The sequence below is a fragment of the Conger conger genome, chromosome 6, assembly GCF_963514075.1.
Source record: "Conger conger chromosome 6, fConCon1.1, whole genome shotgun sequence".
NCBI lineage: Eukaryota > Metazoa > Chordata > Actinopteri > Anguilliformes > Congridae > Conger > Conger conger.
In genome coordinates, this window is record NC_083765.1 from 57,693,729 (window position 1) to 57,719,837 (window position 26,109).

The 26,109-nt window shown below is 40.0% G+C and overlaps 2 protein-coding genes across 2 annotated transcripts in view; one reads left to right on the forward strand and one right to left on the reverse strand.

The window, feature by feature from the left end:
• LOC133130995 (transmembrane protein 263-like) overlaps positions 1-10,609 on the reverse strand; it is a 64,352-nt gene extending 53,743 nt beyond the window's left edge. The window contains exons 1-2 of the mRNA XM_061246051.1: positions 10,437-10,609; positions 8,638-8,740 (exon numbers count right to left, since the gene is read on the reverse strand). Of these exons, the coding sequence (XP_061102035.1) occupies positions 8,638-8,740; positions 10,437-10,442 (109 nt within the window). The 5' untranslated portion in view covers positions 10,443-10,609. The remainder of the gene's footprint in view (positions 1-8,637; positions 8,741-10,436) is intronic.
• Positions 10,610-22,272: 11,663 nt separating this feature from the next.
• LOC133131611 (guanylyl cyclase-activating protein 2-like) lies at positions 22,273-25,900 on the forward strand. The gene is made up of 4 exons (XM_061246983.1): positions 22,273-22,467; positions 22,868-23,017; positions 24,304-24,409; positions 25,773-25,900. The coding sequence occupies exons 1-4, from the start codon at positions 22,273-22,275 to the stop codon at positions 25,898-25,900; spliced, it is 579 nt and encodes a 192-aa protein (XP_061102967.1).
• Positions 25,901-26,109: the final 209 nt, after the last annotated feature.

Below are 26,109 nucleotides of genomic sequence, written 5' to 3' on the forward strand. Positions count from 1 at the left end.
CTGTGATTAATCCCAGCCTTCACAAAACCCCCAAAAAAAGGGAAATCCAAAATCTAGCTTCGGTCTCTCTGTCAAGTGAGTCGGCATCCATCATAGCTGACCAAAATTCCTTGTGGTGGCGCCACATTTTGGAGAGGGGGATACAGTTGGGGGGGGGGGGGGGGGGGGTGTCTTGAGCAGACAGCGTTGCACACGCACGTCTCCGGCGAGGGCCGAAGCTTGACAGTCCATTCGTCACAGTTACATACAACATCAAACCCCCCCCCCCGCCGAAACGGACTGTATCTGTCAGGATGATGGAGCGAGCCCAGCGTCACCAGCAAACTGGACAGGTGGGGGGAAAAAACGTCAATAAAATCTCATTTCTGATATTAATAACTTGTAACGGCGCATGTTCTTCACAGTACCCTTCAGAACAACTTCGGAAAGTCGCTGAGGTCAGTTACAGGCCATTTGGTGTTGCTGTTGTCATGACAAAAAAAAACGTGCAGTTCTCAGAATAACACCCAGGTGCTGTTATGCTGTGTTTCTCTGAATGCAGTTTTTCAGTGCTGTGAGAAAGTTACTCTCCTGCAGAGTTTCTACAGGAGCTGCTACCCTTCACTGCCAGCTGTTGTGTTCCCATACGGTTGCAAAATAACCGCGCAAGCCAGCAAAATAAGTTCAATTTCGTCTCTTTATCAAGCACAGGGTTGAAAAATGGTCAAAGTTAGTGGAGCTTGACATCTACCCAACAATGACTGGCAAGAATTTGAATAGTTGGGACAAAAGCCCTGTTGGGTCAAGAGCTGATAAGCTTTTGGTCTCAGGCACACTTTTAATTGCAATTTGATGGTAATGAGAATAGTATATTATGCCTGAAAAACAGGATTATCTCGAAACAGGATGTTTCTGCTGAAGTCGTATTTGCTTAACTCAAGAACAGAGAGAAAAATCTCATTAACACCAAAGACGGCAGAAATTCTCCAACCTACCCAGGCAATGGTCAAAAAAAGGCCAAAGTAAATGTTCAGGTTTGTTATTTTGTTTTATGCGCATGTAAAGACACATACATTTCTAGTGTGTTCCTACTTCCTATGCAAGCAATTAGAGCACTGCAATTCATAGATAACCATGCTTACAAAACCCCACTTAATTCAAGGTTACATGCTGAAACACTATTATTCATACGGTTACAAAAAGAGACATTCAGATAATATATAAACTATAAAACCAGCAATATCTACGTACATCAACACACTACAAAAACAGCAAAAACCGTCAGACCATGGTGGTATTAAATAACGTAAAAGAAACATATTTTGAATTGCTAGTGTACATTTCCTTTTCAAATTCGAGCTTTAAAAAAATAAAAAAATGCCATGTTCTGCGCATCCTACAGAGCATTTTCTATTTTAATAACCTGCGGACCAGAGAAAGCAGTTCTGCCCTGGTTCTTATACCTTTAATCCTCTTTACAACCAAGTAAATGAGGAGTAACCAAAGCAGAAAATCATTTATACTCAGTAGACTTCCAACAAAGGCTTACATTAGGCTCTGGGGCCTCCACTGTACAGCCTTCAGAAGGGATGGAGAACATGAAAGCATCCATTTGACTTCAGAGCTGTCAAATGTAGCACATCGTAGATATTACCATAACTGATATGAACAGAAACTTTTCCAGTATACCAACCGGCGGAGGTTCACGACACCGTTATTTTCGTTATTTCTCTTTCGAGAGGTGCGTGACTATCAGCCGACAAGCGAAAACAGCATCCTGTTGATATGAATAAATATTTTTTTTAGCCGTGAGGAAGACGATGGCTATGAATGCGCGGTGGCTGTGTACGTTTCCCTCTCTGGAAGGTTCTTCCCAGCCAAGGTTTTCCAATGTAGCCTCCCGGCTCTGCAATCCTCAGAGGGCACGTCGCTGACATCAATCACAATCAATTATTCAGCACTTCCTTCTCCCTCGCAATACTGCGGAACATAACTCTGCAGGCCAAACTACATTCAGCAGGGAATCGCTGCTGCCAGTCCCCTCCTCTCCGCTCCCGACAGACCGCATCCTTCACCAGCACAGGCACAACACACACAGTTTGCTTTTCCAGCTTAACTGCCACGCATGATGAATAAATAAATAAATAAATACATAATTTGTCACTTAGCTGATGTTTTTATCCAAAACGACTCACAGTTGATTAGACTAAGCAAGGAACAATGCCCCCGGAGCAATGCCAGTTTAAGGGCCTTGCTCAAGAGCCCAGCGTGGGTGGATCTTATCGTGGCTATACCGGGGCTTAAACTACTTGGTCTGGATCCCAGTCACATACCTAGGCTACAGGCTACCGCATCTGAAACAGTCTAGGCCCGGCCTGAGAACACTCTCACCTGAAGGAAGGATCTCTGGAGGAGGACCTGACCCCAGAGGCCACCGTCCCTGACCCGTAAGCGGACAGCCACCGCCCTGCGCTGACCACAAGACCTCCCACCTGCTGATGCTATTCTTCTCCACAAATTGCCATGGGCGACCCTTCGACCTCCAACCGCTGCATTCGCCGCACGCCTAGCAACCGCACACGCCGTTTGCCGATAACACATTGCGTAAGGGGAGGGGGCGTTCTGTCGGGTCGAGATAGTCGCCGATCATAGAAATAACAGGGTGAAGAAGTGCGGAGGCTGGCTTCGGCCGTCAAAGCCTGACAGCCCCGTTAAGGTCAGCGGTGACCTCTCCCTGCCCCCGCGAGGGTCGGCCTACATCCAGGGAAGCGAGCTGAAGGATCGGCCGCCCACATCACGCTGAGCTCCTCCGCGGAGCATCTGAGTTTATCATTACAGGCCCACAAAATCCACCGCTACGGCCGGGTCCCAGGAGTGGCCACTCAGGGCACTGAGGAGTGACGATGATGGAGGTTTTAGAGCTTTTCAGAGGTTTTAGCACCCAAATTACACCCAGAGTCACAGCCGAGACAAGCTGCTATTCAATCAATAACTACGACTGATCCGCAGGGAAGGCGAGACTCGTCTGTGGCAAGGTGAAGTCAGCCGAACACCCCGACGCACCGCGGTGGTAAACCCGAAAAACCAGATAGGTCAGGCCTCAGACTTTAAATACTGCCCCAATGTGGCGGCAGCAAATGCAGGAACAGATTTGCTGTATTATTCAATTCATTTGACGTGAATTTAAATAATGTTTTTTCAAAGCACTTTTCAAACGAGGTTGCCCAAAGTGTTTCTCAGTGAGAACAGGCATCTCGCAAATTGAAAAGAACCAATATAAAATATCAACATAGATTAAAATCCAGAGAAAAATAATAAGCATGAATTTTAACAGAAAAAGAAAACCTAAAAGTAGTTAGTTTGTCCCCCATATAACCAGACAACTTCAAAGCAAAAAATCCTAGCTTTTTCCATTAACTTTTCTTTTTTTTTTTTCGTTGTTTTTATTTCACCAAGGCATTCAGTAGTCTGGGGATCTGCACAGAAAACATAAATCATCCTTTGTCCCCGATCAAGTTTCTGGGACACAGTGGAGACCCAAAAAGTCTGATCTAAGCCCTCAGGATTGGTGATTAGGTGATAACAATGTATGCACTTGGGGGGGAAACATGGGGCTTATCATGAATTTGGTTTCCATGGCGTGCACCCAAGACTCCTGGCTATAGAATAAAAACCAGCACCCACTGAGCCTGCCAAGGATCACAAAATGTATGTACTATAGATTATGGCCAATGTGGGATCTGTGCAGGGCCTGGTAAGCATATTCTCACAAGGTCATGAAGACCAACAGTGTGACTGCTAAGGACAAGGTGCTGGTACTCTTTGAAGCTCAACTTTATAAAGCCATCTCTTCGGGCCAGAATTTGAGGCCTCCATTGACTGTGGGTGTGCAATCAAAAAAAAAGAACAGCCCGGTTTATTTAGTGTCCAAAATAAGAGAACCTCCAAAAAATGGCTTGAATCTTCTGACTGAGGAGAATTACTTCCATTTTCATATTGTTGGTACAATATTATCGACAGACGTAAAATTTCATTCACACTACTTTTGTACTTCACTGAAGTGAGATCCCAAGGCATCCTTCCAGAGAGGACAGATAAACAAAACAAAAATCATTTAAGGTCAGAAGTCTATGACAGTAAACAAAGAGAGAGACATTTAATCAAAATTAGTTGGAGTCCCTTCATAATAGCCATAACTTTTGAGGGTGAGCATTTGCACATTAATAAAGCAAACAGTTATGATTTCACACTCTTGCAGGCCATGGGAGGAGAGAGCAGATGCATCCACGACTTGTTTATTATCACGGGACCATGCCAGACAAACAACGCTGACTAGTGGCTGATTGAACACAAAGAACCGGAGCTGTAAAATTATGATCCAGCCACCTCCTCCTCCTCTGCCATTTGCCAATAAACCCCACTCACATATCCTTCCGTGATTTTCCTCATTATGAAAATGATTTGGGCAGTTTCTCTCATGAATACAATGGCTGAATATTGAGTTGTACCTTAGTAGTTTAGGCTGAAAGTGGAGAGTTCTGATGCAAACAGAGTATTGCTCAATTCAAAGTAGGTTAAATTTTCTATAATGTAACGCAATGGACAAAAACGAAAACCCACCCATCAGAAATCTCAGGGGTCATAGCAAAATTTTGATTCATGAATGCAAAACTGTTTAAAATGTGTTAATGTTCCACAGGTGCTTGCTTTGTAAGCATGCAATGAGGCGTGTACAAACCAGTCAGACAGCTACAATAATTGATTTCAATATGCAAGTGTACACAAATGACTTCTCTTTGGTGTCAGAAAGGCTGGCTGGTAAAATGTGAGCATAAAAGGAGAGCTAATGGAGGAATACTACAGTACCGAGACCTTCAGACTGCAACAGTCAAAAAATGTAATCACAGAGCTCTCTGGATTTTCTGAATGTATTATGCACTGCAGTACTTCCACAATTAGAATCAAATGAACACTCTTAAAGAGCCAGACACTTCTGAAATCAACATTTTAGCAGCATTTTCACATCATCATGATCCATCTGCATGTTTAGAAGAAAAATCCCATTGAATATCACCACCAACTATTGTTATCTTTACATGCTTAATGTATTATTGAACAGTATACGTATATGCACTCAGTAAGCAATTTATTGGGTATTTATTAAGTCTTCTGCTGTTGTAGCCTATCCACTTAGAGGTTTGACATGTTGTGTATTCAGAGATGCTCTTCTGCTTACCACTGTTATTTGCGTTACAGACACTTCAGCTTCGACCAGTCTGGCCCTTCTCCTCTCACCCCATTCTGATATTTGGTTTGAACAACAGCTGAACCTCTTCACCACGTCTGCATGCTTTTATGCATTTAGTTTCCGTCACACAATTGGCTGATTAAATATTTGCATTAACAAGCCGGTGTACAGGTATACCTAATAAAGTGCTCACTGAGTGTATACTTATTCTAATGCAGTGCCAGTTGGAAGAGAAAGTATTCTACCGTTTGTCCTAGTTTGGCATCTTTGCAAGGAGTATTTTAAGGGCGTAATTTAGTGACAATACAAACATTCATGCAACCATTTTGTCCTGCATATAATGCAACTCATTAGCATAAATGATAAACATCAGAGCTGAAATATAGAGGTGACATTGCTTGGACAACATTCACCTGGAAACGGAATACACACAGCCAACCATTGATAGCTTATTTACTGAAAGTCATATATTTGTGTATTACGTATTTAAGCCTCACTGAGAGCACATATAATGAATTGCAGCGTGATTTACAGAGTCACATTTATGACTTGATCATATTTATGTATGTTTAAACTAACTGTGGCGCTGTGGAGTGAGAGAAAGTGCTCTAAATCACCCTTCACTTTCCTCGCTCTCAGCCATTAATAACACATAAGCTAGTTCCTTTAGATTTCACATTTAAATTGTTCACTTTGGAAAATTCTCTTCCCATTACAGTTCATTATTAAAATAAGTCTTAATAACAGCAACTAAAATGCATACAATATATACTGAATCCATCAAATGTGTGTCACAGCTTAAGTAAGTGAAAACATAAAAAGAAACTGAGAATGTCAGACTATAACGAATACAATATTAGGGCTGCCGGATTTTTTTTTTTGTTGTCACTGCATACATTTTTAAAGGTTTTAGTACCACCTACTGGCTGTGACTAAATGTGGACTAAAATATGGTAGCACTAGTACAAACAGGCTGAGGGAGGCCTCGTTTGTTTGGGTTTTTTCTTCTGTTCCAGTCGAGCTGAGCCCTCAGTTCTCCTGCCAAATTCTGTGGTTACAACACAGCATCAATTAAATTGAATAAAACTGTGAATAAAAAAAACCCCCACTCATTTTAATTCTCCCACAGCAGTGTGTCATCTTAAAAATTAATCACTGCTTTTTTACAGCTTTCCACGCATAAGAATGTGAATCACCAAAATGAATGTTAAATGTATAAAACAGTATAAAGTTTATAAATATAATATAAATATTAATATTTAGTATCCAAGCTTCAAGTACTGTAGACTAAGGCAGAGTAAGAAGAGGCCATACAGTTTGAATGTTTCCCTTACTTTGTCCAGAGGACTCAAATACTGAACTGAACATCTTCTTACTCCATACTTTCACTTCTTATCTTAATAGATAATAGATTCAGAGTAGCCAGTCCCAATAGGTAAATCAATGGCACCGACATGGCACCGGATGACTGCACCCTTGTGCATGAAGGATTGCAGGCCTTCACTGGACCAGGGCAGCCAGGTGAGCAGTACCCTGCCAGATGAAACGGTTCCTGGCTGCCTGACACAGTATGCCTCCTCAGCAGGACTCTTGGCCACTTGGCAGTCCGGTCTGGCATTTGGTCACGATTCGATCCCAGTCCCCCAGGCGCACCCACACAGCTCCAAAGACAGGCGCTTCAGCCGGTCGCACCACCTGAGAGGCAGCGACACCTCCTTATCTGCTCGCACCCTAATCTTAGGCAAACGTTAAAGGCTATTATGGCAACACAGGCAGTCTTTTATGGCTCTACTGTACATAAATGTAAATCAAAGATCAATACCGCATGCTGCATTCCATCTAAGAGCACACATTACAAACAGTACATCGACTGTATTTACATCTCAGGTTTCAGACCAACTGTGCGACTGCAGTCTGTCCTTCAGGGGATGCTTAATATATCCTAATGCAATTTCAATGATGATGCAGGAGCAGGGAGCACAGTAATCACATTAGCTAGGTACTGAGCACTGTACACTGACCTTTCCAGTGCAAAGACTGGTCTTTAGTGGGCCAATGAAGCTCTGCTCAGGAGACAAATCTAAGATAAAAACTTAGGTAGTGATTGTGTCTCCTGGTTTAATGCCCTTTCCACCATGTGTAAGTGAGAGAGAGAGACAGATAGAGAACTGTATTAAAACACTTTAGGCCAAGTGACTCAAAGTTTTCACTAAATGAGAAAAATACTTTAAAATGACTTCAAATAATATTGATGTCCATGTATTCTGCATGGGTAAAAGTGGAGCAGGAGGAATAGAAATAAATAGTTTTTATTCTCCTATGCGAAATCAAATCCTAACTATCAGGACATGCAGTAAGTGTGAATGGTCAATTTCATGGTCACAATGTGGTGAATGGTGATCATTTAGAGCCAGATACATATGCCAGGCAAAAGCCGTGCTTGAAATCCAAGGCCGATATTCTGACCAAAATTAGGAGTAAATAGTGTGGAGAGGAAATATTTATAGTGCTGTGTCAACAAGGAGTCAGACAAACTGTTACTTCCATGCATGCTGTACGGTAGCCAACACTATTAGACTTCCAAACCAGTACACGGATTTCATACCGCAGAAAGAACATAAAGTGCACTGCCAGACCAAGATTCATCACTGAAAGTAACACTGCACTGTTTTGCACTTGGCAGGTTTTTCTGAAATACCTCTGTGCCCAGGCACAATATGTCACCCAAAAGCAGCTCTTTTTCCAGCAAGCCAACGCGTGTTTCGTAGGCTCTGATACTTTTGCAGCAGCGTCTTGCTGCACCGGAAATCATCTGGACCCAAATAGGACACCTGCAGCACTATGAATCTCAGAGAGGTGTCAATACTGAACATATCTAGCAGTCTCAGCTGGTGAGTTGAGATATATGTTGTCATTGTTAGGGACTTTATGAGATGATCCCACCTTAAGTCATTTCAAATGCAACCACAATATTGTCAGCGATAGGCCAAAGTGTCAGAAGACCATTGCCAATCCTTTTCATTTTGGCAGTCATGATCTTTACATTTATTTTCAGACTTAACTTTTGTTCCTTCAGTCAGAACGGCAGAAAAGCACAACAATCGCTATTAAGATATCCATGACTGCAAGCCCATCATTCTGGAAAACAGCATCCAATAAATGCCAAAATGCAAGTGAAAATCCAGTCTACCATACATAATGCACTGAAAATATGCCACCTAACATACTGTATCTCAATGCAAGTTCCATATTCAGCAGTGTGTGGAGAGTCATAGATATTTCACTGCTGTTTTCATGTATTCCTCTGCAAGTGTTGGTCATCTCCTCGCCTGTCTGAGATGACCATTATTAACAATGTCAATCCCATGAATCCACTCTTCTGTGGTGATGAGAGTGAGGCATTGCCTTACCTTCCGGTGGCTCTTCGCGGAGGTATGGTGGCAGCTCTTCGGTATTGGTAACTTCAGGTGATGAACTGGCCTCCCCCACCTCTTCGGTCTCTGTGCTGGGTCCCTAAAGAAACAAGCGTGCGCAGGTATATTTAGGCAGGGCACAACATAGCTGCCAATACATTTTCTTATATCAATATGCACAGAGTGAAACCGGTACACCAGCTTGTTAGTGCAAATATTTAGTCAGCCAATCATGTGGCAGCAACTAAATACATAAAAGCATGCAGACATGGTCAAGAGGTTCCGCTGTTCTTTAGACCAATTGTCAGAATGGGGAAGAAATGTAATCCAAGTTACTTTTACCATGGAATGATTATTGGTGCCAGACAGGGTGGTTTAAGTATCTCAGAAACTGCTGATCTCCTGGGATATTCACGCACAACAGTCTCTAGAATTTGCAGAGAATGGTGCGAAAAACTAAAACATCCAATGAGCAGCAGTTCTGCAGGCTGAAACGTGTTGTTAAGGAGAGAGGTCAGAGGAGAATGGCTAGACTGGTCAAAGCTGTCAGGAAGGTGACAGTAATGCAAATAACCACACGTTACAACAGTGGTACGCAGAAGAGCATCTCTGAACACACGGTGCATCAAACCTCTAAATGGATAGGCTACAGCTGCAGAAGACTAAATAAGTCGAATAAATACCTATAAAAGTGCGCGCTGAGTGTATTTCACTTCAGACTTAGATTATGGATGGATACAGCTGGATATGAACAGAAGCAATTTAGATTATGTAGCTCAACAACAGTGCCATATTTCCTGGTTTAAAGTAGTTTGTACACCATTGTTGACCACCACAACACCTCTGGTTCACCACTAATGTCCAAGTACTGATGGTCAAACAATGCTGCATAAACGGTGTTTGCTGATAATGTGTACCATGATTATGATATGGGAATGGATTTTATTAATATGCCTGCATAATATTATAGCCAGCCATCGTCGTATTATAGCAAATTCCAAATGGTGGCTTTGACAGGAAAATGAATGTCAAACGAGTCGCTAGTCAATTACGCTACCCAAATAGCTCCCTTCATACATATAATAAATAAATGCTTAATTCTGGAACTATGATAGCTAGCTATATTGTAGCTGACGTTAGAACCACATAAAAGTAACTGACATCATTTAGGTTTCGACTTAACGTTAACGATGTAGCTAGGTAACAGTAGGCCTACGTGTAGTTGTACTAGTGTGCCTCGTTACACTGGTTCTTGTAGCTATTATTTGTAGTACCGCTACCACTAGCCAACTGTTTAGGTCTAACTTAGCCGCCCGTGTTGTTCAGTGGTTTAGTGAATCGCTAGGAACACGGCACGCAACGATATAGTTGCCAACTATAGTGATAACGTCCCACAATACGTAGATCCTCAGTATCAGCTGAGCATCAATATCAGTTGAGCTCATCAGCAGATAACAAAACAATGCAACAAGGGCCCATGCTAGGCTGCTTAAGTTACTGTAGCAAGCCAGCTACCCGTGTCAAAATCACAAACACTAATACTAATAGCCTGCAGCAGTAATGTTATCATCTTGGCGTTTTGTTCCAAACCCCTGGCGTGAGAGGAGGGGACATTTCTCGTTATAAAATAATAAGTTAATGACCATATTTTATTCACAGTTATTTTAACAAACGCATTTTCCCAGCATAGATCAATATATTTGGAATATTATTACGACAGTTTCGCTGCCAGAAATTGCAACAGCATAAGATTCCACCGAAAACAACCCCAGCTAGCTAGCTACCCACCAACTCACCTTCATCGCTGTAGTAATGAGTTACAGCAGCACTCTAATAGTATTCGTTTTGCAGAGGCAAAAATGTCGAAAGCGATGTCACAATATTCACTGAAACAACAATCTGACTGATTAATTGTGTTTTGCGACTTTGCAGCAAGAATACCTAGCTAGGAAGCTGTCAGAGATGGATTTTCCTGACTTAATTAAACAGGAAGTGACGTTTTGAATGTTTACAGTTTGTTGAGTTTTCTGTGCGTAAGTATTTGAAGTCGACAGGGGGCAGCAGTAAGCCATTACTCTCGGAAATAAGCCAGTTGACAATTGGCATGACAATAAACATAATGATGTGATTCGGTTCTTACTTATTAACGCTTAACATAACCATGCCCATTTGTTCGATCTGTAGGTCTATTTGTTATTGTTTTGTAAAACATATTTGTTAGGATCTGCCATGAATGGTAAATAATCTGAAAGCTTATTTTAGATTTATTTTTTATCTGACAGCTGTGTGTGTTAATGGTACGGCCTTGGAGTGTTGTTCAAAGAAACGTTCAATAAATATGCTAATTATGATTTTTTTTTTATCAATTAGAAGCTTAGGTGTTGCCATGAAATCAGTGCTTAGTTTTACTTCTCAACCCATCAGTTCTATAATGCTTACAAGTTCTTTTACTCGACTTTGTATATGATACTGATGTAGTGCTTTGGAAAAGGACACACAATTATATAAACTAATGTTTAATTGTTTGAAATGTATTGAAGGTTGCACTGGAAAAGATACAGCACATTGGGGTACAGTGTGCTGTGAACTTCTCTCCTGAACTTTTAAGTTGGGTGTGGCCTGCCATAACCTGTACACACCTCACTAAGACTAAGGCCAAGGAAGCACAGATGAGAATATGAAAAAAGATGGGTGTAGTTTAAACAGTGGGAATATGAGGTCACAAGATAATCTTGGCTGCTGTCTTTGTCTTGACCAACCTGTTTGGGAACCTTAGACACAAGGATAATACACCGATCAGTCGCAACATTAAAACCACCTGCTTAAACCAGTTTTTTTGTTTTTTTTTCACGATTAAAAATGCTTCAAAGTGTATAACCTGTCTATAAACATTTAATATTTAATTATATGGTATGTGTACTTATATAAGCAGATAATCATAAGTGAATCGCATTCAAAAGTTCAATTTTTAAATGGATATGGAAATTGTGTAAGCTCATTGAGAGGGGGGTGTATTGTTTTGTTATTTAAATATCTTGGTACGTACTGCTGTTCATGATCACATCTATCTTAACAGGTGCTCCAGCACCTGTAGAATTTTTCATATAAAAAAAAAAAGACGACCCTCCATATTTCAAAATGCATGGGATCTATTCCTACATAAGTTTCACAACATACAGCACCATGTAATTCCATTGGATGGAAGAAGCGTGAAACTGATGTTTTAGCTGATCAGTGTATAATGAAGGAATGAGGAAGCCACAGAGAAAGATTGCCTTTAGATTCAGTCTTGAGGATGAATACGAGAGGGTCATAAGGTGAGCTTGCTCACCTTACATGACTTGCCCAGAGGGACAGGGAGAAAAGCCAAGAAGGTCAATTGACAGATCCCTATTGATGCTGAAGAAAATACATTTATTGATACTCCTTGGTAATACCTGACAGAGTTGCAGCACTTTATTTGGGCCGACACCTCCTCATCTGGCATAATTAACATGGAGGACACTGTGGTATACTGTAGCAGCTAGTTCCCTGGAGGCACACAGTCACTTTATCCTCAATCCACGTATCTCTCCTCAATTTCTTCATTTAATATTGACGCATAGAAATAAGACATCACAAAATGGTGGCCATTTAGGGGTTTTTTTGGACCAGAACTTACCGTCTATGGTTTCATTTTATAGGTTTCAAACTGTCTATGGTTTCATTTTATAGGTTTCAAGCTTAGCAGCCTTAAGGGTTAGTACTAGGAGAAAACCATTGCTCTTCAACAAAGGATTTAAGTTGCATAATTAAGATATAAGCCAGAACATAAATAGCAGATCTTGTGGCCTATGGGACTTTAATTGTTCTTGCCAGGACATAAATCTCAGTAGAAGTTTTATGATGAAACTCCAGCTACTGTGGAGCACCTTGTTGACTGACCTTTTTTAATACCTTCTCCTGGGGATAGAATAAAGCACGGCTAAATAAATCTAATCACCTGGAGAGTGGTCCCAAAACACTTAAGCATTTCACAATAAACAAAGACCCAGAAGGCCATTGTTTGCCTTGCAAGCGTTTCAACATGAAAACTGCAGGCTCAGAAATTAATTTGCTTCAAGGAGTGTGTGCTCAGCTATGCAGGCACAATCCTCTTCAAACAAACTCCACTAATGCAAAGATGAGAATGAAAATGGAAATTGCGATGAGCATAGAAGTGAATTTGCTATGACCGTGTCCATTGCAAGTACAGACAAAATCAAAATCATGACACCTGGTGCCATGGATAACTTGTTTCCATCACATTCAATTTGTAGAAATATGAGTGGTTATAAAGTAGTTGGAAAAACAAAAAACAAAATAAATTCAGACGGTTGGTCATGATTTCCGAGGTGTGAATGAATTGTGAAGGTAGCAGCAAGAAAACAATTTGAGAGTGGGATGAGGCCAGTATGGGATTGTACATGATCATACATAATCATACATGATCATACAAGCATTGGTCATGAGTCAGTGGTGGAGCACAATATCAAACCATATCAAGTATTCCCCTTATACACATGCACTAGAGTGATCTTATTGTCTAAGAAATAGAAAATCATAATTGTTGTTTGAACTGATCAGAAGCCACCTCATCAATGCGTAAATTATTTGGATTCTAGGCTAAATCTGATAAATCTTATAAATAATTATGTTTTGTCATTGGTCGTTGTAGGTCTATAAAAATAAAAATAAAAAATAAAACACGGTCATAAAACACTACAGCTGCAGCTATATCAAGGCTTTTATCCTAATTTCCTAGAGCGGACGTAAACTCGGCCGCTAGGTGGTTTTAAGGATTACTGTGTGAGTGAAATGCCTGCGAGGGACCTTCTTTTTGCAGCGGTTAAGGGGCAGCTACAGCACCAAGGAGAGCGCTTTCTTGTGGATATGAGCCAAGTCAACCAAGATGCAGCGGAAGAAATCGACCTTGCCAGTCTGAATAAATGTACAAAAAGTTTGTGATGAGCTGTATCCCAGTAGAGTCTTATTTTTACACTTATCAAAAAGTTTTTTTGGAATACACCCAGTTGGGGAAGCATCTAATTACACAGAAAATATGCTTCGCGCTTTTGACAATAATGGGAAGTGATTTAAAAAAATATATATATAATAACAGTTTACACCTTTAATGGTATATTTTTCACTGGCTATGCGGTGCTTTTATCTAGATTTACGTCCAACACTTATCGCTAGGAGAACTTGAGGAATAGGCTACTTTCATTATTGCTCGTTTTCCCTCCCATAAGATAACAGCATGCCATTGTAGCCTATAAATTAAAGCGGCCATTTAGAAGGCTATATGGTAATGGCATTGGATATATTTTCAGAAACGAACTGCGGCAGTCGTTGAGGCAGTACATATTGCGCTTCATCTGAAAGTGTTTTTAATTTAATCTAGATACAACTATGGTCACGAACAGCCTATTGGTTTTCTTATTAAAACCAACATCCATGCAAGTAGGCTAATTATTCACAATTCATGTTGCACACGTACTTCTTCGCTGCAGTGCTTTTTCAGAATAAAAGGCCTTGACTGATGACTACTCACAGCAGACAAGAAGTGTTGACTGAAGTAACAAAGCAAAGGCAATAGTTATGTAGCACTGTATCAGGTATCGGTGGAGGGATATGTTAGATAGCTTTGATTGGTTAGTCAGTTGGAAATAACTTAAATGACTTAAGGTTTTCACTTTTTAAAATATTTTAACAGGGTGACCATGCAAAGATTCCAGTACTTGAATTTAGCACTTATAATTCTAAGCATGTCAATTATCCTTATATAGAATGCTAATACACTTTGTATAAGATAAGAGTGACTGCTAAATTGCTGGAATAACTTTAATGAATGTCTTTGTCAATACTTTCAGATTGCTTGGTTAAAATGTATTTAATCTTTAAGTTATTTATACATTATTCTACATCTACATTCTGAACTATATTAAATTAAACTCAAGTCCAAGTTTGCTTTATACTTTCATTTGTTCATTCTATGTTTATATGATCAGTTAATCAATTTTTGTTGTTGTATGTATGAATGTTATCATTTTATTAAATACAATTTAAATGTCTAATTAAATATTGTATCATGAAATGTTTTTGTATCCCATATTATCAATTTCAAAAGCTTATCTTTCTGACATTGTATGGAAGTATTGCAGTTTTGTAAGAGGTAGTGGGCCTCTGTTAGTACAATGATTGATGACAGATTAAATGGAATGGGAATTATGATACCTAATCACATGTTAAGAATTTTAACAAGACTGGCTGTTTTTGGCCAAGTGATATTTACATTAATTACAAAAGATATCCTTCTCATCTGCCAATGCTATGCCCTAGCCTGCCCACAAACTTGAAACTACCTGCTTAGTGTTGAGGTGCAGTGTACACCAAATAGATTTGGAGAAGTGGAGAATGTTATTTGTTATTGTTATTTGACCTCGATTATGTAGGCATCAGTGGGACATGCATGTTAGTCTGTCAAGCAATGTGAGATGGGTGCGTGGGGGTTGAACCCAAAATGCACGACTCAGACAACAGATGTAATAAAGTCCCATCAGGGCTTTATTCAGGGAATGTCCAGTGAGCGTAGTCAAAAAACAAGCAAAGTTCATAGACATAAAATCCAGCCAAAACCAAAGTACAGTACCAAGGGAGAAGGCAGTCTCGAAATCGGTAAACCATGCAAAAAGTCCAGTAACCAGGAAAGCTGTCAGCGGGGCAGTAGTGCAGATGGATGGTAGGCAGGCTTGGAGTCGATGACGGCGCAAGAGTCAAGACCAAAGTCCGCTCCCCGGGGCAAAAGTACAAAGACAGCAGGCAAAGTCGTGGTACAGGCAGGCAATGGTCAACAAAACAGAAGACAATTAGCTTGAGAGCAGCATGAGAATGGAAATCAGGTGTGGAGGATTGACAAGTTAACAAGATAATTAGTAAACTACGCTACAGGGCGGCCTTAGTAAATTAGCAAATGACATGCACAAGAAACATATGGTAACATGAGCACATGATTAAAATGTTAGTATTACCCAATCCTGATCTAAAGTTAGTAGATTAGTAAGTAGACAAGGGAAATTGAAACAATTAGGGAAGCATGAGTGACAGAAAGGGAGAGAGAGAAAAAGCATGAATGCAAGGTTTGCAGAAAGACACGAAAAAGTGTATGCTAATCAATGAACAAAACAACATAAAATGAAACAAACATAAATCATGACATAACAAGTTTGCAAAACAGTGACATGAATAAACTATATAACGTGACATGACAAGACTAACAATTAAGTCGTAACATCTGACAAATGACAAGACAATGAAACGTAACAAGAAATGAAACATAAAAACGTGGCGAGACTAGACGAACATAATATGTGACATGACAATAACGTAACTAAGACAATAACTAAACATAAAACATGACGTGACAAGCATGAAACTGTATACACAGTACAGTTTATAAACTATATACTCATTGCTTGACAGATATTAATGTTGGTTCTCAACAGACTGCTCACTTTTGTTTCATCCTTGAGCTCAACTCTTTGGCTTTTCTCTCTCTTATACACAGATCATCCATATAATCTACTGATGCAATCAAAGGAAATCTCCTCACACCTGACCAATTGGGTGACCAAATCTTTTAAATCCTTCATGATATCTTTGAAAACAAAGATGATAAGTCAACAGAGATCAATTAAAAACACACTTAAAAATAATGAGATCATTACCTTTGTTTTTTTATAGTAAATGTGTTTTTAATTTCTATCAGTTTCATTGAGCACATTAACAAGGCTTGAAAAAAACTGTATTGTAATATTGTGTTCACAGGAAACACCACATCTGGGTTTACATTCATTAAATTACATTACTGCGTATTACATTGATATTATCCAGAGCTACAGCCAACAAAGTGCATAACCAGGGACAAGTGCGCTGAAAACTTAGATAAGAACTTGGACCCTGTAGAGAAAAAACTAAAAACAAAAGCAGCGATAAAAACTGTCTTAGAAAATATAATTGCTTAAATTAAGTACTACGATGAACATCTTACATAGGCCTAACCTAATTAGAAATTACAGGGATGTAGGGAAGGTCTGAAGGTGGTGAGAGTTTCTGCTGTTCTGACCTCCAGAAGGAAGGAAGGTCATTCCACCACCATAGAGCCAGATCAGACAGCAGTCATGACAGGAAGTGCAAGTGCGAAGAGGCACCCTGAGGTGGCAATACGGAGAGGTCTGGCAGCCATGTAGGGTTTGATAGTCTTTTGGAGATATCCTGGGGCTGACCCCTCAACTGCCTGGTATGCTAGCAGAAGTTTTAAATTTGATGCAAGCCATAACAGTCAGTGGAGGGCAGTGAGCAGGGGGTGACGTGAGAGTGCCTGGGGAGGTAGAAGACCAGGCAAGCTGTAGCATTCTGGATGAGTTGCAGGGGTCTGATGGCAGACACCCAAAGGCCAGCAAGAAGAGAGTTGCAGTAGTCCAGGGTTGAGTAGGTGATCCAGTTGCACACACAGGAAGCAAACATGCATGGCTACTTAACCATTTAAACTAAGGTCACAATTAACAACAAAAAATCTGCAATTGTTGAAATTACATCAACTTTTGGACCAACCAATTGGAAGTGCTTACAGAATTCCATGATTGGGTGTTGGCAGCCATTTTGTGGGCACAGGGGAAACAGTCCATTCATTAGCCTCCTGTGGTTAAAATTCATGAAAATAATATAATAAGTTACATGCGATTGGTAATGACCAATAATAGTTGTAGTAGAGTACATACATACTATACTTGTAGCAGCTCAATAGAGTGGGTTTTCTATGCCAAATTCATGGTGTTTATATTCATTTTCATATGAAGTTATCCTCAGAAAATCCTTCTTGAAATGTGTTGTGTTATTTCAGGACAATTTTTCTTTGAAGAGTTCCTCGAGGGTGTCCAGAAGGATCACTGGGTGCTTCGGCTCCTGAAGCTGGAGGTGAACCCTGCAGGGTACTGGAACACCGGAGGCAAAACAATGAGAAAGACTGCAGACCTGAACTGTGGCAGGACTCCAAGGTATCAAAGAGCTTCTGAAAAGTAACTGCACACTAAAATGTGCTAAAGTTGTTTGAGGGTGTCAGGAATACCAAGTAAATAGCTTTAAATGTCTGGGGGACTGAACAGAGAGTATATATCTCTGATGCAGCTCACTTTTGACCATTCTGCGGCTCAACAACAAACTTTTGCCACTCTCCATGGGGAAGCAACTCATCTTAGAGGCTCTCTCATGCCAATGAGCAAGCTTTTCAGAATTTCTTCCAGCCTCAAGTTGTGAAAGTTCTTCAATCCATATTTGCATCCAATCAAAATAAATGTAATGTTTATCTACCCCAGTAATTAATTTTTCCTTCCTAATAAAATATTTTTGGAAAAAGTCATTGTTGTTCTTTGTTCACTGTGGTTTCTTTAGTTCATTTCAAATTATATTTATATGAAGCAGTGTCATGATGCTATTAATATCAAGTGACATCCTGGAGGATATAGTTATAGCACCCAGGCATACTTGCTTTTTGCCTGTAGTTTCAAGTCTGCCTAACAGTAGGTTCATATAAACACTATCTTCACCTCCTGGGAGCTCCTGGGAAGTTAATGACACAACCCATCAGATAATCCCAGGATAAACACTGAACATGTGTCAACACTAATTGAAGTCTTGGATCTTAATTATGCTTCCATGTCATATAAAACATGATTTGTATGCGATTCAAGTTTTCCCAATCAGGAATATCGAATCGTATTCACATATAACACTAAGATCTCCATCCATCCATCCATTATCTGAACCCGCTTATCCTGAACAGGGTCACAGGGGGGCCTATCCCAGCATACATTGGGCGAAAGGCAGGAATACACCCTGGACAGGTCACCAGTCCATTGCAGGGCACACACACCATTCACTCACACACACACACGCTACCCACTGCACCATCCGTGCCGCCCCACTATGATCTCCTCAGAAGAATATTATGTCAACTGCCGCTATTCATCAGACCGCAGTCTAGCTCTGATGGACTGGTATGGACTTGGTTGGTTCAGAGGAACAGACTCCATCCAGACAGGCAGACCGGACCATGGGGCTCAACCAGCAGGGCCCCCTGGTGGACAATGAGATGCCTTCATCCTGGCTGACTGAGACAGAGCCTTCCTGTGTGATGCTAGCACCAACTGTGCATCGCTCTGTGGGGCTGCCTGCCACAGTTTCAACTCACAGCCTAATCCACTCGCTAGCTTCACAATGCTGCCAAAGAAAATCAATCATCGCTAAATGCTTGCTGTTATAAATTATGGAATGATAAGCCAAAAGAGAAAGTAATAACTACTCAATTGCAGACACTAAATCAAACCGACTTGGAGAATTGGATGCGAATGTTCATCATTAAACAGAGTATGTAGCTGCTTTGTCTTTTCCGTGCTTCACTATTTGGGTTCTGTATGCTGATTGGTCAGTCACCCTTCCAAACAGTGTAACTATTGATGACATTGCACTGCTCATGTCACACCCATGCCCTCGTTCCAATGCTCAGCTTCTTAGGAATACTTATCACCGACACCTGTCTCTCATGAGCACCACCATCTGTTCCCAATTATCACACTTGGTTTTCTGTAGCCAGTAGGCAGTATTGGTTCACCTGCTTTTAAGAATTATGAATGATAATTATGAATTAATGGAATGTGTATGCATTGTTTTGCTGTGGTACCTTCCACTAACATAAGCATCTTGCATATTGTAACATTCTTAGTAATGAATCTAAGAAACAAAAGGACAGAGTTAATAAGCATCCTCAACTCAATGTCCAAATTATCAAGTTGGCTATCTGTTTGTTTATTCATGAAGCAAACTGTACTGCTAAATAAAAAATTAATAAAAAAGCAATAGCAGCTACCTGTGGAAACTGTGTATTGATGCAGTTTTGTGAAAATGTTTATGTTATACAGTCACAAAATCAAGTTATATTTTGCATTTTTTATTCATAGCCCCCCATTTCAGAGGAACACAAATAATTAGACAAATTAACAGTGTCTAAAATAAAGTAATCGTACATGCAACTTTCTCTGTATTTTCTTTCATTGAGCAGATTTTTTATGATTTTTCTAAATGTAATGGGACTTTAATAATTTCCAAAAGAAAAGCAATTGTATTTTTTTGCAAGTGAAATGAAGCATGCTTTCATTTTATTGATGAGATTCATTCAGAATGTGGCATAAAATTTTGTTGAAATTAGTGTTGGTGTAAAGCATTTACCTCACGATCAGCAGGTGTCACTCTTCTACTAAACAGAGGATTGTTGCTATGAAGGCAATTCCATACAGTGACTCCATCATGGCTGTTAACTTAGTTAACAAAGATTATTCTTATTTTTATAAAAAAAGATCTTTAAATCAATATTGGATCAAAGGATAGATTCCCATCAAAATGACCTAATTCCCAAGATCCTACAGATGCTTATCCTAACATTATTACATTGTATTTGTTTGAGCATATTGCTTTAACAGTACTGACCACTGGTTAGTTGATAATAAAATCTAATACATTTTACAATGTAACCCTATCTCTGAATCCATTATTTCTTCTGCATGTTCTGGAAACAAGGGCGACTGGAAATGTAATGCTCATCTTCAGAATTTTCCTGTCTTGTTTCTGAATGATTGAATGTTTCTGGCATATTGTCATAGCTTAAGGGACATACTGCATATTAAATGTATGGAGCATTCCAACTGATCTAACACTAGTTAAATAGTAAGGTGTGTTTTTCTTTCACTTCAAACAAGTCAGTTAAGGGCATGCACATATTGAGGTCCAGAGCGAGAGCGACTGTAGAATTTACACTCAGCAGTTGGCATAGATGTTAGATTGATGAAAACAAAAAAAACATAAACACTGGTCCGAACTCGATGCAAGCATAATTTTGCAGTGAAGCAAACATTTTATGTATGCGCATCTGCTTGTAGTGTGTGAAAAGTAATCCCAGTTCCCAGTGTGTATGGGCCAGTGATGTCAGAGAGTGGCCAGGATAATGTATGATAGGCACTTGTAATATTTTTCTGCCATCTGATATATGAGCAGCAGTGTAGGTTAGAGTGAAGAGGAGCAGCCATGTAACTACAAGATGAGGCAAGGTACTTCATCACAACCGCATCCATAAATTCTGTCCGTTGATGGCATCAAAGCTTGAAACACTCGATCAATTCAATATTCTGTGAGTTTCCCACTGTCAAAATAAAAACTGAAAAGGCCGTGCATCGAAGAAATCAGAGTGAAAACAAAGTCAAATGTGGGGTGTGAAAAAAACTATGCCTACAAACTAGAACTTTAAAAACTGCATGAGGAAAAAAATCTGAGAGAATCTAAACTACACTCACCGAGCACTTTATTAGGTATTTATTCGACTTCTTAAACTTATACTGCAATAGCCTATCCACTTAGAATTATGATGCGTTGTGTGTTCAGAGATCCTCTTCTGCATACCACTGTTGTAATATGTGGTTATTTGCATTTCTGTCACCTTCCTGTCAGCTTGGCCATTCTCCTCTGACATCTCTCCCTAACAAGGTGTTTCAGTTTGCAGAACTGCAGCTCACAGGATTTTTTATTTTTTTTGCTCCATTCTTTGCAAACTCTAGAGACCAGTGTGCATGAAAATCCCAGGTGATCAGCAGTTTCTGAGTCACTCAAACCACCCTGTCTGCCACCAACAATCATTCCACATTTTTTCCCCATTCTGATGGTTGATGTGAACATTAACTGAAGCTCCTGACCTTGAAATCTACATGACTGTATGCGTTGCACTGCTGCCACACAATTGACTGATTAGATCATCGCATGAATATGTGTAATAAAGTGAACATGTTCCTAATATAGTGCTTGGTGAGTGTATATCTCAGCCGTCAAAACCGTTGGACTAACAATAAAAATATAGTAATTGAATCAAAACTGTCATATATTTCCACTTTATGAGCATCTTTGAAGCATTCATCCAGTTAATTGACAAATCCTATGCTGTCGCATTTCATAACCATAGTAAAAGAAATCTGATAGGAAAGAGATTTGCCCACTGTACTGAAGGAATCAGTAAACAAGTTTCAGTCAACTGAATCACATAATTCACATTGCTGTAAGGATCAGAAATGCTTAACACTGTTGGATCTTTGTGAGGGATGAATTGGCTTGGCTGTTCTTTTTTTGTTCGAAAATTGAAGGCCTATAACTTATTGATTTTGTAATACAATTAGTAAGGAGGGGTCTCAGAGTTGTATTGGAGTAAAAAGTAAACTTCATCATTCAGTCAATACTGATGCTGTAGGTCTACCTTCAAGTATAAAGTCAAGAGCATTTGTTTTGGATTAAGTGTGCAGTGTTAACCAGACAATTGGATTGTGGGGGGGTTCTCGCTAAAAATACCTTTCTGTCCCACAAGAGCTAATGCTAGGCTGAGTGGTCACCCATGCAATCTTCAAGGAAACCTGATAACCGTCTCACTGCAGTAGGGAAGAAGTTCTGCGGTTTGGCTTCACACCAGACTGCATTACTCCGAATTGAACCCTTCATTTATGACATCCACTGCCTGAAGGAAGCATGGGGCAGACACAGAGTGACGGGGAGGTGCAGTTGGGGCATATTCAGCGACTATATAAGAAATTTGTCAGCGAATGCCCCAGCGGAAATCTGCATTTGCACGAATTCAGAAGGATCTTTGGAGTCAGCGCTCAGTCACTAACAGAAGAATCTGCATATATGGACAGCGTATTCCATTCCTTTGATACGAATGAGGTGAGGCCTTTCATTTCTGTAGTGGATGCCTTTAGCTGTGACTTCCAGTGCATGGTATACTCAGGGGGTACCAATTGGCAGAAATCACTAAAACATTCTTAGGCATTGCAAGCCTAATTTATTATTTCATTTATACATTTTTTACTTTGACTGTTAAAAAGTGTCACAAAAATCAGAAGAAGAGACTGTGAAGCGGAATGTGAATATAATGTTATTATGTTATTCTTGCTGGCAATGGAAATTGCTTTTTATTATTTAATTACTAGCATTTCCCTCCATCTAAATTGTTGCAATCAATATCAACTTCAGTACATGTAAGAAAATAAAATGCAATAAAATGTTTGGTGTTGCTTATTAAGACAGTTGTGCAGTTACAAGAGTGTCTGGTTTACGCTTCCAGGACGATGCGATAGAGTTTGTAGAGTACGTGGCAGCGGTCCACCTTGTTCTTCGCGGGAAGCTCGAGGATAGGCTAAAATGGTCGTTCAAGATCTATGACCATGACGGGAATGGACAGCTGGAGAGACACGAAGTGAGACGCATTATTAAGGTCAGTAAAATTCTTAATCCGCACAATACTGTACCTCAGTTGTGTACCTCAGTCATTATTTATTTATTCATAGGATAGACATAATATGAAGTACACCCCATTTTTATACTTTTAAATAGTACGTTAGCTTGGTCTATTTTAGCATATAGCCTGCATCAGTTACCACGCAATGTTTTCCTCATAGCGTCACCCACATAATATTTCACAAATTTCTGCTCTTTTGATCTGACTAACATCCATTACAGAGATACTGGATATAAGCCTACAGAAATATGAAATTCTCTTACCTGGTTTGAGCCATTAACCCTGGGGTGCTCAACTCCGGTCCACAAGGGCTAGTCTGCATACTGGTTTTTGTTCCAACCAATTGCCTTGTTTTTAATTTCCTGACAACTCTATAAATTACCCTGGTTCAAGACTGTACTTGAGCACAGAAAAACCATTGGGATACACTTACAGCCTGCAGCTGTAGCTGATACTTATACACATGTAAGATAAGATATGATTGAATGATTAAATAATTCAGACCAGAAGTGGGCACAAAATCCTGAAACCCTTGTTGGGCACCCCTGCATTAACCACTTCCAACTCCTCACAGCCACAGATTTCCTTGCGGTGTGGTTTATTGAATTACATGATGAAATTATCTTGTGTGCACACTTTATTAACTTGTTCCCCCAATGTATAGGTATTGTTCTCATTAATAACTTGTTCCCATGACACAGATATTGTTCCAACAACATATGAATCTTGTTCCAACATGATAATAATTTGTTCCCACAACATACTATAAGTTTTCGTTGGCACAAATTAACATCTTGTTCCCACAAGATAAAACATGAACATTTTCGGACCTTTTGGGGCTCCGTAAAATATTACATTTGTTTTAGTCAAGTACAGCTATATTTACAATACATGACTAAGGTGCATGACTGGGACCCGGGAGGTTGGTGGTTCTAGCTCCGGTGTACTGTAGGTATGATAAGGTCCGCACAGCTGGCCCTTGAACTGGGCCCTTAAGCCTTAACCACACATTACACCAGGTGGGGTTGTCCCCCACTTAGTCTAATCATCTGTAAGTACTTTTGGATAAAAGCATCAGCTAAGTAGCTGTAGTGTAATATTTGCTTGGCCACACAGCCCCACTACAGAACTGCCATTGATTGTATTCTTGTAACTCTTGTAGAAAATGCTTTAGAACTCTTATACAGAAACAAAATGCATAACACACCATCAGTGCTGGTCTCAGAACTTAACTTAAGTTTTTATTTCCTTGGTTTCCGTAGATAATTTATGCAATCAAGAAGCATAGTGGTCAAATGGAAGGCGATGAACTCTCACCAGACCAAGTATGCAACCGGATATTTGAGCTTGTCGACAAAAACAAAGACGGTAAGCCACTGACCTGAGGGCTGCTTCTCACAAGAATCAGCTTTTCTGACCAATGTTGTTCAATATGGGCCAATTATTGCTGTTTCGTTAATTATTCTGCAATGATTATGTCTGGTTCAGATTTCTTTAGATTAAAAAGGAAAAGTTTGAAGGGCATGAGAATGTGAGGGCAAGCTCCGTACAAAGGTCAATTCATCTTTAGTGTAGTGGTTGGCACAATATGGTTGTTGGTAGCCTAGTGTTGCAGTGGAGCTGTACAGCTGTATCAGGCCGATGCGGCCCTTATGTAGCCTACCTATGGTTGGAAGGGGAGAATCACATTTTCTGTAAAAGGTTGAAGGAAGTGTGGCTTCCCTCTGTGGCCCTCTGTCTGCTATGACACGTAGTTCCCAGAAAGACTTTAGAGGTAAACTGGTCCTGAACTGTACATTACAATACGATATTATTTTACAGCCCATTAATTACGCAATATTTACTGTGTAAATACCAGATATTTATTATGCAACTATTTTGATTTCAGAGGTGAAGTACTATCAGACTGTTAAACGTACTTACATAGTATTTAAATATGGTACTTACTGACTATTGTACTTGCCACTGAAAACAAAGTAGTTACCTAATAACTACACAAGTACCTGTGCACTTATCCAGTAAATAGGCCAACTAGGTAATTAACTGGCTGTAAAATAAAGCATTACCAAAAAATGTTGTTGGTTCCATGGTGAGCGTCTTAGTTTATAAGTGATGACTTTGTTATTGTTCTCTACACAGCAGGGAAAGGAAATGTTAATTATAGGTTAGCATCGCTTAGCTGGAACGTATGTGAAGTACTTTGGATGATGCTGGATGGTGAATGTTAAGCAGAGTGCATAAATATCAGCGCTGATATAATAAAATAAAAGCTCATTATTTCACGAAACAGCAGTGAAACATAATAAACCATGAATCCCCGCTGGCGGTATAAAATGCTTTTAAATAATTCATTTGTATAAATTGAATCAGCTCAGAGAGCTGTTGGATGGGGAGTAGCGGGGGTAATATAGAAATACAATTGTTTCTTATGGGAGGACCTCGGAGGAATTTCTGGCAGCGCATGGAAGGGTGGAGGTATTATGGAGGGCTGGTGGAATAGCAGCATATTTTGTTGCATTTCCACACATTGTTAAAAAAAATATCTCTCCTTTTATAAACAATATCAGTATCTGCTGATTATTTTGAGACAGAGCTTAGTATTAGATGGGCAAATACATTTTTTATTGCTGTATCTCTATTTCTATACAATGAATGTGGACCATTCTGATGACAAATTATGATATGGTAATGCTTACATGAACACAGCGAATGACGCCTGGGTCTCTTTCAGGTCACATTTCACTGGAGGAGTTCATGGAGGGAGCCCAGAAGGACGAATGGGTTTTGAAGCAGCTGAAGCTGGATGTCAGGCCCAGTGGATGGTTTATCGAGCAACAGAAAAAAAATCCATACCTCTGAGAACAGTGCTGCACAATGCAAAACACAAACTTTCAAAACACTGGATGAACCTTCAGCTTCTTGAGTATTACTTTGGCTACCTGAAGAAATGAGCGATGGTAAACCAGCAATCTGAGGCTTGGATGAATGAGGCGCGGCTTTTGGAGGTCGCCTCTGTTCTTCGGTGGGAATGGCTCAAGCCTGTACCAGGAGTTCCTATGGATTTCGTT

Bases quoted from the DNA above. Each gene is read 5' to 3' on its own strand.
- LOC133131611 (XM_061246983.1), top strand. From the start codon at position 22,273: ATGGGGCAGACACAGAGTGACGGGGAGGTGCAGTTGGGGCATATTCAG. The intron at 22,468-22,867 runs GTGAGGCCTTTC...TTACGCTTCCAG, and splicing joins ATTCCTTTGATACGAATGAG to GACGATGCGATAGAGTTTGT. The intron at 23,018-24,303 runs GTCAGTAAAATT...TGGTTTCCGTAG, and splicing joins AAGTGAGACGCATTATTAAG to ATAATTTATGCAATCAAGAA.